This window comes from Stegostoma tigrinum, chromosome 1 (assembly GCF_030684315.1).
Source record: "Stegostoma tigrinum isolate sSteTig4 chromosome 1, sSteTig4.hap1, whole genome shotgun sequence".
Lineage (NCBI taxonomy): Eukaryota > Metazoa > Chordata > Chondrichthyes > Orectolobiformes > Stegostomatidae > Stegostoma > Stegostoma tigrinum.
In genome coordinates this window covers 114,587,442-114,603,015 of record NC_081354.1, presented here as the reverse complement: position 1 = coordinate 114,603,015, position 15,574 = coordinate 114,587,442, and the positions used below count along the sequence as shown (strand labels likewise).

At 39.1% G+C, this 15,574-nt stretch overlaps 1 protein-coding gene across 3 annotated transcripts in view; it reads right to left on the bottom strand.

The window, feature by feature from the left end:
• The window catches only part of slc7a2 (solute carrier family 7 member 2), a 160,963-nt gene that overhangs the window by 37,127 nt on the left and 108,262 nt on the right, over window positions 1-15,574 (bottom strand). For 2 of the 3 annotated variants that reach the window (XM_048546853.2, XM_048546837.2), the window contains exons 6-7: window positions 13,867-14,089; window positions 10,128-10,267 (exon numbers count right to left, since the gene is read on the bottom strand). In XM_048546853.2, coding sequence (XP_048402810.1) covers window positions 10,128-10,267; window positions 13,867-14,089 — 363 coding nt within the window. Of the gene's footprint in view, window positions 1-6,701; window positions 6,839-10,127; window positions 10,268-13,866; window positions 14,090-15,574 lie in introns of all 3 variants that reach the window. The other variant, XM_048546845.2, reaches the window with a different exon arrangement.

The following is a 15,574-nucleotide window of genomic DNA, read 5'->3' as shown; positions in this document are numbered from 1 at the left end:
GTTTGTATGCGTTTCCTCCGGGTGTTCCAGCTTCCTCCCACCGTCCAAAGATGTGCAGGTTAGGTGGATTGGCCGTGATAAATTTCCTGTAGTGTTCAGGGATATGTAGATTACGTTGGTTATAGGGGGATGGGTTTGGGTGGGATATTCTGAGGGTCGGTGTGGATTTGCCCGTCTGAAGAGCCTGCTTCCACACTATCTGGATTCTATGATAAACAAATAACTGAAAGGACTGCTAAAAATCAGAAACTGCTGGAAAAAGTGAGCAGGTCTGGCAGCATCTGCGGAGACAAATCAGAGTTAACATTTTGGGTCTAATCACCCTTCTACAGAACCACTAAGGAATCGCTGACTTTGTCACTGGTTGGGTCCGGCACTCGTGGTGGCAGAAAGGCATCATGCTGACATCGAAGAGGTGGTCCTAGTGGCGAGAGATGCAACTCTGATATTGCTGGGTTCAGTTCAAGCAGCAGCAAGGCGGTGGCGGAGGACATTCAGCCGAGTGATGAAAGGTGGATAATCTCAAAGATTATCGCCCGGAGAGTGGCGATATGTTGGTTGGGTCTGGTGTAGACGGTGGAGAAGGTGGTGCAGGCGTTATTGATAATGAGCTGGCTCAGGACCGATGAACTATCTTTAAGCTAGATCCTTTCTTTTTCTTATTCTTAAACTATTCTAAATGACATCAGATCACAGTGACCGTGGAAAAGCTTTTCACTGTATTTTACCGTTTTTCTCATTGTAAATACATGTGACAATAAAAATCATTCAAATTCAGCTTAGACTAAGTTGCTCAGAGCACGGTTTACTTACAAGTATAGAAAGCTACCACTGAAGGATGTCATTTGGCCCATTTCAGCTGAGAAGGTGCTCTGAGAGACTAACTTAAGAGTCTAATCCAATTTTCCAACTGTTGAGCTAAAGCCTTGTCAGTTTTAGCAATTCAAGTGAATATCCCAAGTATTTTTTAAAATAGAAGGAGTGTTTCTGCCTATAGCACCTTCTCAAACAGTACGATTCAGGCTTGCTTCAACCTCTGGATGATAAACATTTCTCAATTTCCCTCTAACTCTCCTAAAATTGCTTTACATTCATGCCCATGCAATTTATGAGCCTCTCTGTTATGGGCTTTTGTTTTGTCAATCCATTGTATCTAAGCCTCTGTACAACTCAATTAAATCTCCTCTCAGCTTTCTCAGGTTGCAAAAACAACTACAGCATATTCAACTTTCTCTTTTAGATAAAATTCCTTAGTTATGGTAACATCTCTCTGTAAATCTTCATCATACATTCTCTACAATGATCATATCCTTCTTGCAATATGGTAACCAGAACTTACACAGTACTGTCGCTGTGATTTAACTAGCATTTTACACAGGTCTAGCACAATCTCACTGTTCTTATACTCATTTCAGCTAATAAAGAAAAGTATGCAAGTTGCCTTCTTAACCCTTTATTGACCAATCATGCTACATTCAGAATCATGTCATATAGCACGGAAACAGATCTTTGGTCCAACTTGTCCAGGTTGACCAACATTCCCAAACAAGCTAGTCCAACTTGTCTGTGTTTAGCCCATATCCCTCTGTGCCTTTCTTATTCATGAACCTGTCCAAATGCCTTTTAAATATTGCAAATGTACCTGCCTCTACCACTTCCTCTGGCAGTACATACACATCCTCTGTGTGAAAAAGTTGCCCCTCAGGTCCCTTTTAAATCTGTCCCCTCTCACCTTAAACCTACGTCCTCTGGTTTTGAACTCCCCTATCCTAAGGAAAAGACCTTTCCTATTCACCTTATCTATGCCTCACATGATTTTATTAACCTCTATAAGATCAGTCCTCAACATCCTACCCTCCAGGAGAAAAGAATCCTAGACTATCCAGCCTCTCCTTATAAGTCTAACCCTCCAGTCCTGATAACATCTTTTCTACACTCTTTCCAATTTGATAACATCCTTCCCAAAGCAGGATGACCGGAACCTGTACACTGTACTCCAAAAGTTGCCTCACCAGTCTCCTGCACAGTCGCAACATGACATCCCAATTCCCATACTCAATTCTCTGACCAATGAAGGCAAGCATGCCAAATATCTTTACTGCCCTGTCTACCTGAGATGCCACTTTCAAGGAACTATGCACTGCATCCCTGCAACTCTCTGTTTGACAACACTTCACAGGGCCCTGCCAGCAACTGTCTAAGTCCTGCCCTGGTTTGTCTTACAAAAATGCGACACCTTGCATTTATCTAAATTATACGACTTCTGCACTCCTCGGTCCATTGTACTCTTAGATAACCTTCTTCACAGTCCACTACACCACTAATTTTGGCTTCATCCACCTTCTTAGCCATGCATTCTATATTCTCATCCAAATCATTATATAAATGATAAGCAACAGAAGACCCAGCACTGATCCCTGTGGCACTGTCACGCTTGTGTCATATGCCTGGAAATGTGGAGACAATAGATGTTAAGTAATTTTAAAAGAACAGTTTAGTATAGGGACATTGATCTGAGATGACCAGTGGTGGTCAGATAACTTAATTCATTTCTGTACAAAAGCTTAACTCATATCTGAACATGCTTCTGAATGCGTGTCGGGTACCATCCCTCGAATATATCAGCAAGTAAGCCATTTGTGGAGATTACATCATTTTTTGTTTGCAAGTTTACTCAAGGCTTTCAATCTATGGAATCCTAGACTTGCTATCTCTGAGCTCAAAACTTACTGAAAGCTATAAAGAAACCAATGTAATCATAAGTGAGTGTGAAACACCATAATCCACGTGCAGCAATGGATGTTAGTTTTAAATCATTCTAGGTGGATGTTTCAAGTATTGATCAAGTCACACTAGACTACATAGACCTTTTCTTGATCTAAAAAGAACACAGCCTTGTCTAACAACCAGCCAACTCAAGCAATGTGAGGGGGATGAATTTTTTTTCTAGAAAAACGTAGCCATAATCTCATCTGGAAATCCAAAGATTGTCAACTCCCATTCTTCTCCAAAGAACTATGAGAATGAAGTTTTCGAGGGCTATATGGTGTACACCTTAAAAAGGCTTAACATGAAGCCAATATACTTCTTGCATTCTGTTAATAATTTAACCATTTGTTCTCTCAAATCCATCTTTAGCTGTGTGTTAATTTGAATGCATGAGGTGGGTTGGTGTGTTTTGTTACATTTGCATTTCAGGATATGGTATGAATAAAGATGATGTTTCACTTTTGTTTAAAAACTTACACAAAAAATGTTTAACACGTTACTTTAAAATATATCTCATTGCAGAAAACAAAATGTAAAGAGAAAGGGGAAAATTATTGCACGACCATCCCGCCTATCCATAACAAAATGCACACCAAGGTCTCTCTGTTTCTCTAAACTTTCTAGTATCTTATCATTTATTGTTCATTCCCTTTTGTTTGTCCTTCCCAAATGTCTTGCCTCACACCTCTCCTAACTGAATTCCATTTGCCACTTCTCTGCCCACCTTATCCCAGTCCATTGCAGCCAACAAGCTTTCTTCAATTGCTATCAAGTGTTCAACCAATTTTAGTATCATTCGCAACATGCTTAAATAATTTAAGTCCAAAATCATTGATGTATATTACAAAAAGCAAGGGAGTTAGTACTGATCCTATAGAGTTCCACCGAAAACAACCATCTGGTCATTGGCTACTTCAATGACCATTACCCTTTGCTCCCTCATACGGAGTAAATTTTGAATCCAATTTGCCTCCTGCCCTTGGATCCGATGGGCTGTTATTTTTCTTGTCAGTCAGCCATGTGGAACCTTGTCAAAAATCCATGTGGGCTATCAGAAATGCCACCCTCACCAGTTATTTGTTGGTACCTTCTGAAAGCCTTCTGCTAGCTAACTTTTGCATCAATTACAATTTGCTTGGGATGATTTAGCCCTGTAAACGTTAGCATATCCAAAGCTCTGCTGCTGATATGCTGTTTCACACCAAATTCTATTCACTTACCACTTTGGTGCTTATTAATCTACATCAGCTCCTGATCCCCAAGATTTTATTTAAAATTCCGCATCTCATGTTTAAATCCTTTTCATCCTTTCCCATCTCTAATTTCTTTCAGACATAAAACTTGCCAAGAGTTCAGTGCTTCTCCAAATCTGGTTCCTTGTGCATTCTCCACTCGCGTTGTCTCTGCTTTGACTGTGCCCTGGGCTACAAGGACCACCTGGGCCTATGTTCTGAAACTCCTTCCTTCTGCATACCACTCTTATCCTAGATGGTACTGCTTAAAACCTAAATTTGTAGCCTAACCTTTCTGAATATCTCCTTCTCACAGTCAACTTACATTTTCACCTTATAGAATTATTTACTACTTTGAGATGTTGTACAACTGAATATTGTTATCATTCAGGTTCCGCCATCCATGTATACAGAACTGGTCCCCAAATCCTAAATATATCAATTTAGCACATTTCCACACATTTTGTAAATGATTTGGATGAAGGAGTGGAAGGGTGGATTAGTAGGTTTGCGGACAATACAAAGGTGGGTCGAGGTGTGGACAGTGCGGAGGGCTGTTCTAGGTTACAAAGGGACATTGATAGGATGCAGAGCTGGGCTGAGAAGTGGCAGATGGAGTTTAACCCTTAAAAGTGTGAGGTGATTCATTTTGGAAGGACAAACTTGAAAGCAGAATACAGGGTTAACAGAAAGATTCTTGGCAGTGTGGGGGAATAGAGGAATCTTGGGAATCATGTCCACAGTTCCCTGAAAGCTACCACCCAGGTTGATAGAGTTGTTAAGAAGGCGTATGGTGTGTTAGCTTTCATTAATAGAGGGATTGAGTTCAAGAGCTGTGAAGTTATGTTCCAGCTATACAAAACCCTGGTTCGGCCACATCTGGAGTATTGTGTCCAGTTCTGGTCGCCTCATTACAGGAAAGATGAGGAAGCATTGGAAAAGGTACAGAGGAGATTTACCAGGATGTTGCCTAGAATGGAGGGAAGGTCTTATGAGGAAAGGTTGAGAGAGCCAGGGCTTTTCTCTTTAGAATGACAATGGATGAGAGGTGACTTGATAGAGGTGTACAAAATGATCAGAGACATTATTGATAGAGTGGACAGCCAGAGACTTATTCCTAGGGTGGAGGTAGCTATTACGAGGGGGCATAGTTTTAAAGTGAGTGGAGGTAGGTACAGGGGAGATGTCAGAGGTAGGTTTTTTTGGAGAGTGTTTGGGGTGTGGAATGCATTGCCAGAGAGGCTAGTGGAGTCAGCCTCATTAGGAGCATTTGAGCGGCTATTAGATAGGCACATGGATGATAGTATAAGGTAGGGGTGGAAGTTAGATAGAACTTGGATTTAGGGTAAAAGTTCGACACAACATTGCGGGCTGAAGGGCCTGTACTGTGCTGTAATGTTCTATGTTCTATGCGGCAGCAGCAGCATTTGGAAAAGCAATGTTTAAGTACAGCATCCCATAATGTGCAATGGGTTACAAGATCAGAAGAAGAGTCATTGGACTCAAAACATTAACTCTGTTTTGGTCTCCTCAAATGCTGCCAGGTCTGCTGAGTTTCTTCGACACTTTCTATTTTTATTCTCGCATTACAGCCCAAAGAGAGAGAAACACAGTTGGACAGTTCTCTCTTTGGGCTCTATTCTATCGTTTACTCCCGAGCGCACCCACTCCCTATTTTCTGCATATAAACTGATGTTTTCCCAGCCACCATCAGTTCTGAGGAAGGGTCACCAGACCCGAAACATTAACTCTGTTTTCTCCTCCACAGATGCTGCCAGACCTGCTGAGCTTTTCCAGCAACTTTGTTTTTATTCCTGATTTACAGCATCTGCAGTCCTTTTGCTGCTTGTTAGGCTAAACTCCCGTATCCGTGATATTCTGAACCATTTTAATTTATTTTTAACGAAGTCTGTACTAGCTAATTTCATCACTTGCAGGGATTCTCAGGAATGGATACTTTGCCGATACAGGGAAATGACTATCATGAAAGTCATTAATCTGGCTCAGGCGCGTATCCTAAGTATTAGAAGGTAGGTATTATCAAAGTAACCATGTGCCTTCAAGTCCCTGTAATTAATGTCTAATAGAATTATTAACATTTGTCAGATTCTACAGAGATTAAAAGAAAAACAATTGCTAAATGCTTTCATATCAATATTGGTTCACTTCAGAATAGACACAACTGGGTCACTGTAAAAATGGGGACTCAACACTGGCCTGAGTTTTGGTGGGGGGCTGGGAGTCGGATTTGAATTGGACGCTCTGGTGGATTATACAAGGCCATATTTTGATCTCAACATCACTGTTTAATATCCATGTGAACAACTGCCACTAGAAGCTAGGTGTGCCAGGTTACATTTGTAAGCATTTTATGATAAAAGATACATCTCTTTCAGAGATATTTTCATTTCATAAAATTAAGCACTTTCAATTAGTCTTGTAAGCAGACATCAGTTTTTTTTTAAAGCAACTTATGAAATGTAAGAGGAGATTACAATGTCTGCTACTATAAATTTCCTCTACAGCACTGTAATTGTTGCTCTTTCGAACCTGGCATACCCATCTGCAGTACAATCCTAACCACCTGATTCATGAAGGCACCAGCACTCAGCATGCTTCAGGGGACAGTACATCAAGCCCGGGCATGCTTATCAACAGATGAGGTCCCATCAGGGGAATGTTCAAGTTGCATCAGCTTACCAGCGATGACCCCTGATGCCAGAGTTGCAACAACTGGTGTCTGCCTCTTACTCACTTTTGCCAGAAATTTGAACAGTAAACCATCTCGTGCCATTGCAAACAGAACTCTGGGTAAAGGGAACATAGACCCCAACAGGCTACAAAGAAAAAGGTCAAAGTTCAAATAAAAATGTTCAGTGCAATGTACTTGTAATGGATATCTTAAGCAAATGTAGAATTGCCAAAGTCAATGGTCATGTCACTCTTATAACTTCCATGAGTTTTTTTTTACACATTGTAGAACACACGTTAATGCAGAGAGTAAAACTTTCTCTACCTGACCTTGTTTAACAATTTTGCTTAACATACAATTTAGAAGACTAACTTCTAACACACAATACAAATGGTTCCTCTTCCCATATTTGTTATCTTCAAGCATTTACTCAACAAATAATAACTTGTGCTAAATTTTTGGTGATATTTGTAATGTTGAACTTTAGCTGCTTGTAGTGGGTTGAGATGACCAAATTAAATATCAGTCTGTTCATTTGCTTCAGAGGTCTGTATGGCTAATTTCAGTCAACCTTGATGGTGCGAAATCATGGACGAAGGGAACATTTTAGTGAAGGCTGATTTTGTTAGTCACCACTTGATGATACCTTAAGTGTGTATGATTCAACCAGTAACTGCAGTGTAATTTCCATAGATGCACTTGGTAGGACAGGAAAGACATCAATCATCAATCAGCTTTAGTCAGAATTTGATCACAAAGGCATATGGCATTAGCAGTAGCTTTCTCAGGAGTTGCATTTATATGCCCTGCCTGAGGTCTGACTGTTCTTGCTACCCTCAAATTGTCAGTTAATATATAAAATGAGGTGATACCAACGTGCAATATTGAGAAAGGTTCAGCAAAGGCCATTGTGTTAAGATATGCAATTTCATTTTCTAGGATGGGTGTACAATGCCATGCGCGAAAAATCTTCAGGGCATAAAACATAGCACATTTTAAGATTTTAAAGAGAACAAGAACTTCATGGGAGTCAGTCTCTTGATTCTCAAAGGGACCTGTAATGAATTCTCTCAGTAATGACAACATGAACAAGAACAGATAAAATTCAAGTAAGGCTGAATAAGTTTCTTTCGAGTAACAGTATTAAATATGGGAATTCACATTTCAAGAGATGGGGAGTTTGGTGATTTTTGCATATTTGTTCCTGGACATTAGAAGGAGTCACATTTCTTTTGCTCCTAATTTTGATATATTGCAATCCCAGTTAGATTGAGAAAAGCTTTAATAAATGAAAAGGAATTTAACAATGCTGTTTTCCCAAGCATCAAACATAAATGACAAAAATACAGATGGATTATGTGGAAGGGCCTTTAAGCTCCAAAAATAGGTAGGTAAAATTAATGAACAGTTGCTGATAGAAATTCCAGAGGAAAAAGCATCCTACAAATCAATTGACACTGCATTCCAAGCTTGGTGATGCTACACAACACTCTGATGAGTTTCTCAAACCTTTGAAAATATCAGGCAAGCCTCATTAAAATTTATTGTTTAAAGTGGGTGCTCAATTTAGCATCCTGTTAAGAAACCTTGATGTCTCTATACTCTGCAAGATTATTAAGAAAGAAATTACTACCCAATGCTTTGGATCTGTAATCAGAATGTGGAAATACAGTAGTAAAGATATTTTTAATCCAACAATTCTAATCACCCCAAACTACTCTTTTTAGTTTCAGAATTGCAATTCCTAATTCAAAAATGTTCTGCAATTGCAATCAAAATAGCACAAGGTCAAAGCCTTACAGTGGCAGGACAAGATCAGACAGTTTTCATATGGTCAGTTCTATGAAGGAGAACGTAGAAGATCGAACATTACAGCACAGTACAGGCCCTTCGGCCTTCGATGTTGTGCCGACCTGTTATAGCAATCTGAAGCCCATCTAACCTACACTAATCCATGTACACCCATGAGTAAGATCACAACTTTTTATTGCCAGTTCAGTCAATTTTCATCCCATCATAGAATCATAGATAGAGTCATAGAGTTATATAGCACAGAAACAGACCCTTGTCCAACTTGTCTGTGCCTACCAAATTTCCTAAATGAAACCAGTCCTATTTGCCTGCTTTTGGCCCATATGCCTTTAATTCTTTCCTATTTAAGTACCTGCACAAACGTCTTTTAAATGTTGTAACTGAACCACCTGCTGTGTGAAAAAGTTGCCCTTGGGTCTCTTAAATATTTTTCCTCTCACCTTAGAAATATGCCCCTTTTTGAATTCCTCCACTGTCGGGAAAGACTTTTTGCAATTCAGCTTATCTATGCCCCTCATGATTTTATAAACGTCTATAGGTCACTCTTCAACCTCCTAGGCTCCAGTGGAATAAGTCCCAACCTATCTAGACTTTCCTAATAACTCACACCCTCCAGTCTTGGCAACATCCTGGTAAATCTTTGCTGAACCCTCTCCCATTAATAATATTCTTCCTTTAGCAGAGTGACCAGAACTGTATTCAGTACTACAAAACAAACGTTATCAATCTGGTTTGAATATAAATCCTGATCTGAGGTGGCAACACTCCACTTGCATCATCCAACTTCTTCAAGGTAAATCATACAGATTAAGCATCTTTTTTTCAACCAGATTAGATCCTTATTATAGATACTGTTTCTCTTCATATTTCACTATGCACTCGTCATGAACAATATTCATCAGAGCAACTGGAGTAAAAAACTGAATCTAATATCATTGTCATTGCCATTGTCTGCTAGATGATTTTAAAACAGTGATTGGTCAACAAACCAGTAGAGGGATGCTAATGCGACCACTGAATTAAAAAACCAGAGCAAAGCCTGTTCCGTGGGTTACTGTTCTGCTAGTGGCCACCCCATTTTGTTTCCAATCTGTTTAATTCAAATTGTGATGACTGTTTCATATTGATGCTGTTTCATCAAAACTGGAAAAAGGGAGAAAGAGAAGAACAAACTAAAGGAAGACTTGGTCTTAAGTAGAAAGCAAGAAACGTTAAATGACAAATATGATAGGGCAATGCAAAAAAGGATGAAAATGACACAAGGAGAAACTTAGATGGGTTTATAAAAAGTCCAAATGGTAATAGCAAAAGTGCTGCTGTTCAAACAAAATGATGATTGTAAATTGTTGAACTCAGGTGTTCAGTTCAGAAGGCTAAAAAGAACGTAAACAAAAATTGAAATCATTCTCCTTGAACTTCTGTTGAGTTTAATTAAAATAGGAGCCCATGAACAGAGAGAGATCAGAGTGCCGGTGGCATAGAAAATGTGAATGAGAATCTTAATTTTGACTCAGCAAAAAATTAATAACTGACCATGTGACAATTTTGTTCTACATTTGCTTATTTAAGACAAAATCCCTCTTTACTTTCCTTCTTCCATCCATCCATCTGTAAAATCTCACCTGCAACCACACCTGATGACATTGTAGCAATACATGGCGTCTTCGTCTTAGAATTGATGTGGGCTAAAACTTTGAAAAGCAACCCATCTTCAGCCATAGCATAGATTACACGGGGCATGGGGAAAATGGAACCAAGTAGACTGAATGAAGAGCAAAGACACGCAGAACGTCGCAAGTCAGAGTCACAGCCAGTATGCAATGAATTAATGAAAAATTAACATTCACTTTAGGGGCCTACATAAACTCTCAAATTCTCCTTTATCAGCATGGAGTGGTTCATGTAATCCACTAAGCTCTTGTCTCCACAAATGAAATCATAATTATTTATTAATTAATGCAGAAATGTTTTAAAAAATCAAAATATGGCATGTTGAATTCCATAAAGATCCTTGGTTTTATTTTTTCATTCACAGGATGTGGGCATCACAGGTTAGGCCAGCATTATACCCGATCCTAGGTTCCCAGAGAGTCTGGAGTCACATGTGTGCCAAACCAGGCAAGGATGGCAGTTTCTTTTCCTGAACGACATTAGTGAACCAACTGGGATTTTTCTCCAACAATCAACAATGGATTTGTGGTCACCATTAGATTCTTAATACCGGATTGTTTTTTGTTTATTTAATTAAAGTTAATTCAATTAACTTGATTTGAACCCGGGTTTCCAAAACAGTACTGGGTCTCTGCATTAACAGGCCAGTGCTAATACCACTAGGCCATCACCTGCCTCGTGGGTAGCATGCTCCTTAGTCCATTACGCAGACATTCTAAGCAATGGATTCCAATTTCTTTGCTAGCCTATATCAGGTTAAGTGATCTCAACTGTGATCCTAAAATAACTTCAATATTCTAGTCTACGATATGGGACAGGCAAGAGCAGGATGCATATCAATAGATATCAGGGCACAACATAATTGGGTTAGGATGTGATGACATTTTCACAGGATAAGTTAATGTGCAATACTTGTGTTTAGACTTGCATGTAAATAATAATTGCACAGGCAGGATGCTGGTGGTTTCCAGTCTGTTTGGGCTCATATTCTGTAAAGGTGTGTGGTTTCATGGGATGATAGCAAAAACTAAGGAATTAAAACAATATTACTGACTGGGTTTTCATCCAATGTGAACCTCAGGAGAAACATTTACAGCTATTTATACCATTTCTTCAGCTATTCCACCAAAATTCTGGTTGGAAATCAGGAGACAGTGCCTAACAGTATCATACACCTCAGTTTATGATGGTAATCTGTGGACAGGTTGGAGGATCTGAAATGCAGTAATGTTGAGAGTACATTAATCTGGGAATAAATGTTTTTCCTAGGACATTTTTTAATTTCAATGAATAAGAGATTAAAGAGGCAAAAATGGCATGTTTATCAGAATGGGACTTCACTAATGCTGTCTATATGGATTTTAGGGAAACTCCATCCATGGTAATGCAATTCAGAACTGTGACTTTTCTATGACTTCATTTAACATGAAATTTCTGAGTTGATTCTGTTTACTTCAATAAACACTTGAGAATGTTTGATAAACTTTAGGTGGCCAAACATGATTCATGTTTGTGTTGCTCAAACTGACAAAAGTTATGTAGAGTCCTACAGTGTAATCACATAATTACTATTCACTTGATTTGATTTGATTTAGCTGTAGACGTAGAGAAATGTAGTGCAGGGCATGCTAAAAAAATTTGGAAACTGTTTGTATGTTAATGATTTCACAATAAACATTTTATATTGAAGGTTTCCAACAATGTCACAAAAATGCAATTTGTATCAAATAAAATTAACTGAGTGGTAGATTTTACCTTTCACAGACAGATTGTAAACTCATCCTTGTTGGAAAGCAACCAATTACATCTAATATTTCATTATCTTTGCCACTGAAGTCAATGGATTAGAAGACCGGCCAAGGTGTACAATGGAATGTCAAACCACAACCCTTATTTTATGAGCTGTCAGCAAAAGTTTAAAGTGTGCCAGAGTGTTTTTAACACCGCTATTAAATAGCCACACCCCACACCAATAATTGAAAATTTAAGACTCTATGAAAACCACTGTCTTAACATCGTCTTCCAGAAATGCCCACATTAAAGAAGTTATACTCCTTCCTCCAGAAAGACATCAATGGATCTCTCTCCCACTGCAACCTTCTGGTAATCTATTTTGCTCTGAAACTCTTTGACCACATATTCAAGCAACCAGGTACTACACAAGTTGTCCATCTTCTCTTCCACCTATCCACTTCTCCCACCTCACTGAACAATCCCTATCACCGCCTACTGGCACTCACCTATCACCATCCCACCTACCTTCCCCAGACCCACCCCTCCTCTATTTATTTCTGAGTTTCCTTCCCCCTCTCCCATTTCTGAAGAAGGGTCCCAACCCAAAGGTCAAATTTCCTGTTCCTCTGATGTTGTCTGGCCTTCTCTGTCCCTCCAGCTCCACACTGTGTTATATCTGACTCCAGCATCAGCAGTTCTTACTATCTCTGTCTTAATATGATGAATGCCCACTACAAGTTCCGCTGCATATTTACAGTTCCCAAACCTCTTAACAGGGTGCAAAGGAGACACTCTAACATATCTGACCGCAACAATGTGGTGGGGAAGCCAGTGTCACACAGAAAGTGTCACTGATCCTGTTAACTTGCTTCATGTTGTGGTCAAACAGTGACCTACCAATGATCCTCACACCCCTGACTTCAAGGTGCACCATGAGAGTGCATTTCAGCATGGAGAAAATTCTCCACCAAGGTTGGATCATGTCATTTCAGCAACTGACTGTAAAACCCCAGCTCTCTGTTTTAATACTGAGAAGTGAAAGGTGAATAGCAGTGGCAGCCTTCCTTTTCACAAGACAAGTACTTCTGTTGTAGTGATGAACTCTCCATTAAGCATTGCCTCAGGTGGCTCCTGTGTGACTTAGCAGCCCCACTTTAACATGGTGTTTATCAGGAATCTGACCTCCTTTCAATTGACCAATTTATGTGGCATTCCCATAAAAAGAGAAATTGAGCAAAACCAGAAACTTTGGACTGTTGCAAAGGTAGTCTAATAAATACAGGGCCATAAACTGAAGTTAATAAAATGTGAGGCTGGATGAACACAGCAGGCCAAGCAGCATCTCAGGAGCTTTTGTGCTCCTGAGATGCTGCTTGGCCTGCTGTGTTCATCCAGCCTCACATTTTATTATCTTGGAATTCTCCAGCATCTGCAGTTCCCATTATCTCCCATAAACTGAAGTTTGTGACTTGGTGAAGCATGTATAGCATGCAGTGGATGCAGAAAGTAATCAGATGAAAAATCTAATTGGGGCATCGAGGTGATTTTGCAAATATGGTCACAGGATCATAGAGATTTTGTGGAAGGAAATGGAGCGGTTTAGTGAAGGCAAATGTATCTAATGCTGTAATGCTGAGGTAAGAAAGAAGGCCAGCTACCACAGTGGCAGAGGCCGCAGTAGGTTGAAACAAGATAAAATGCTCTATTTGACATGCGATTAAATTAAAAGTTTAGGGATATTCTCTTTCTTCATTAAACAATTGCCCAAATTAGAGATGTTCAACCATGAAACAACTCAATATTACATAAAAATATATCCTACTTTAGGGGATCATCAGGTTGGGAGAGGGAAATCAGAACAAAAAATTTGTATCTAATGTGTGCTTGCACAGATAGTACACGATAAATCTTTCCAATTCCTCTGTTCTGAAATAAAACTGAATTTTCTTTTCATACCTTGTTGATAATGCACAGAGAGATCCCACTGCCACCAGGTATTTTGCAGGACCCCAGCCAACATATTCGAAAGCTACAGGTAGTGGACTTCTTGTATCCAGTAGGTAGTAAGGCATCATGAGGGTCAGAGCTGCTGAAACTCCAAAGTATGCCAAGAAGCAAACCAAAAGTGAAGTTACAATTCCTATGGGAATAGCCTTTTGAGGATTTTTCACCTCTTCACCTGAAATAGCAAAGAATACCACATGGCTTAAATGCAAACAGTTCATTCGATGAGTTCAGTTTTGTTAGGTAAGTTGGTGATAGAAAAAGCAGATCCGGGAAATTCCTTAGAATTGTTCTTGCTCTGCTTTTACTGAAAGTTTAATTTCTGGTCTCAATTCGACCATCACTGAGATTACAAAGTAAGGTTTAGGACTGGGTATTCAATTTTGAACAGTCAGAGTGTATGCCTCAGGAGAAAACACCAGCAAAGACAGCTTTCTCATTGAGGGAGGTTAAGGTATGGCTACAGTCTGTCCAGCTTACCCTTGGGTACTGAGGTTGACTGTTTAAAAGGCCCTAGTACACTAGGCCCAAATATAATGATATTTGGAACACAAATTAATTGTCAGTACATTTCATGCCAAAATGTATTTATTTTATATAACTACATCCAAAAGGAGTACAGTAAACATAAATTATTAGATGGGGCATTTGTTGGTGTAGACGTAACACAGAAGAAAGTTCTGACGGGCATACATTTGCACTGTAAGAAAGAATAGAATTACATGCAGATCTCAAGTTGTAAGACAAATTGTAGTGACACACTCCAGAATTCGATCTACTTGAACATTAAAATTCCTTGAATTTTCATCATGATTTAAGAATCAAAATTAAAATAAATTTTCATGTTCTCCAGTGTACTATTAGCTTTGATAGTCAAAAATATAAAATTGGAAGTTTTTCTGAGGAATGTATTTATGCTGTCTTAACTAAGTTCTTACTGGGTGCAGACTTGGAACAAGATTACCATAAACTTAAATGTAGGGACAGAGTAATTTCATTGCTCATCATGCAAGTTAACATATCATTAAAAACTGCTCTTTACGTTATTTAAGACAGGTTATCCATTCAAAAGGACAAGTTAGCAACTACACTAAAGTAGTATATGAAGGAATTTAATGCAAGAGTAGCAATCAGTATGCTATTAATGGAAAACAAATTTCTAGATTACATTGTCAAAACTATGCCAATGGTATGTGAAACAAGGAGGAAAGTCACACTCGCTCAACAGAATATTCTCCTGGGATAATAAATCAGTATATTGCTGGGGTGAAGTTAAATGATTAGTTTGAACCTGACCTGATGTGCATTTGACAATGACATTGAAAAGTAGAGAATCAAAAGCATTTAGTTCTGTAACACCAAACACACTCATATTAATAAACACAAAAATGAACAAATATGCAGCCAAGTGTTGAAATTTAACTGCATACAGAAGATTAATTCAATGGAATAGAATATGAAATTGTGATGAGGTATAGTCATGAACTTCACCGGATTTTCAGGGATCAATTACAGGGAAAATTGAAAACACCCAGGAGCAAGCCATGCTCCAAGGAAGCACCGATTAGAGAAGCATGGACATGGTGTTGTAGCCTAGTCCATTCTCATTTTGGGAAAGTTTCTGAACCAGAGTGTCTGTGCTCAATAGCATTACAAATTA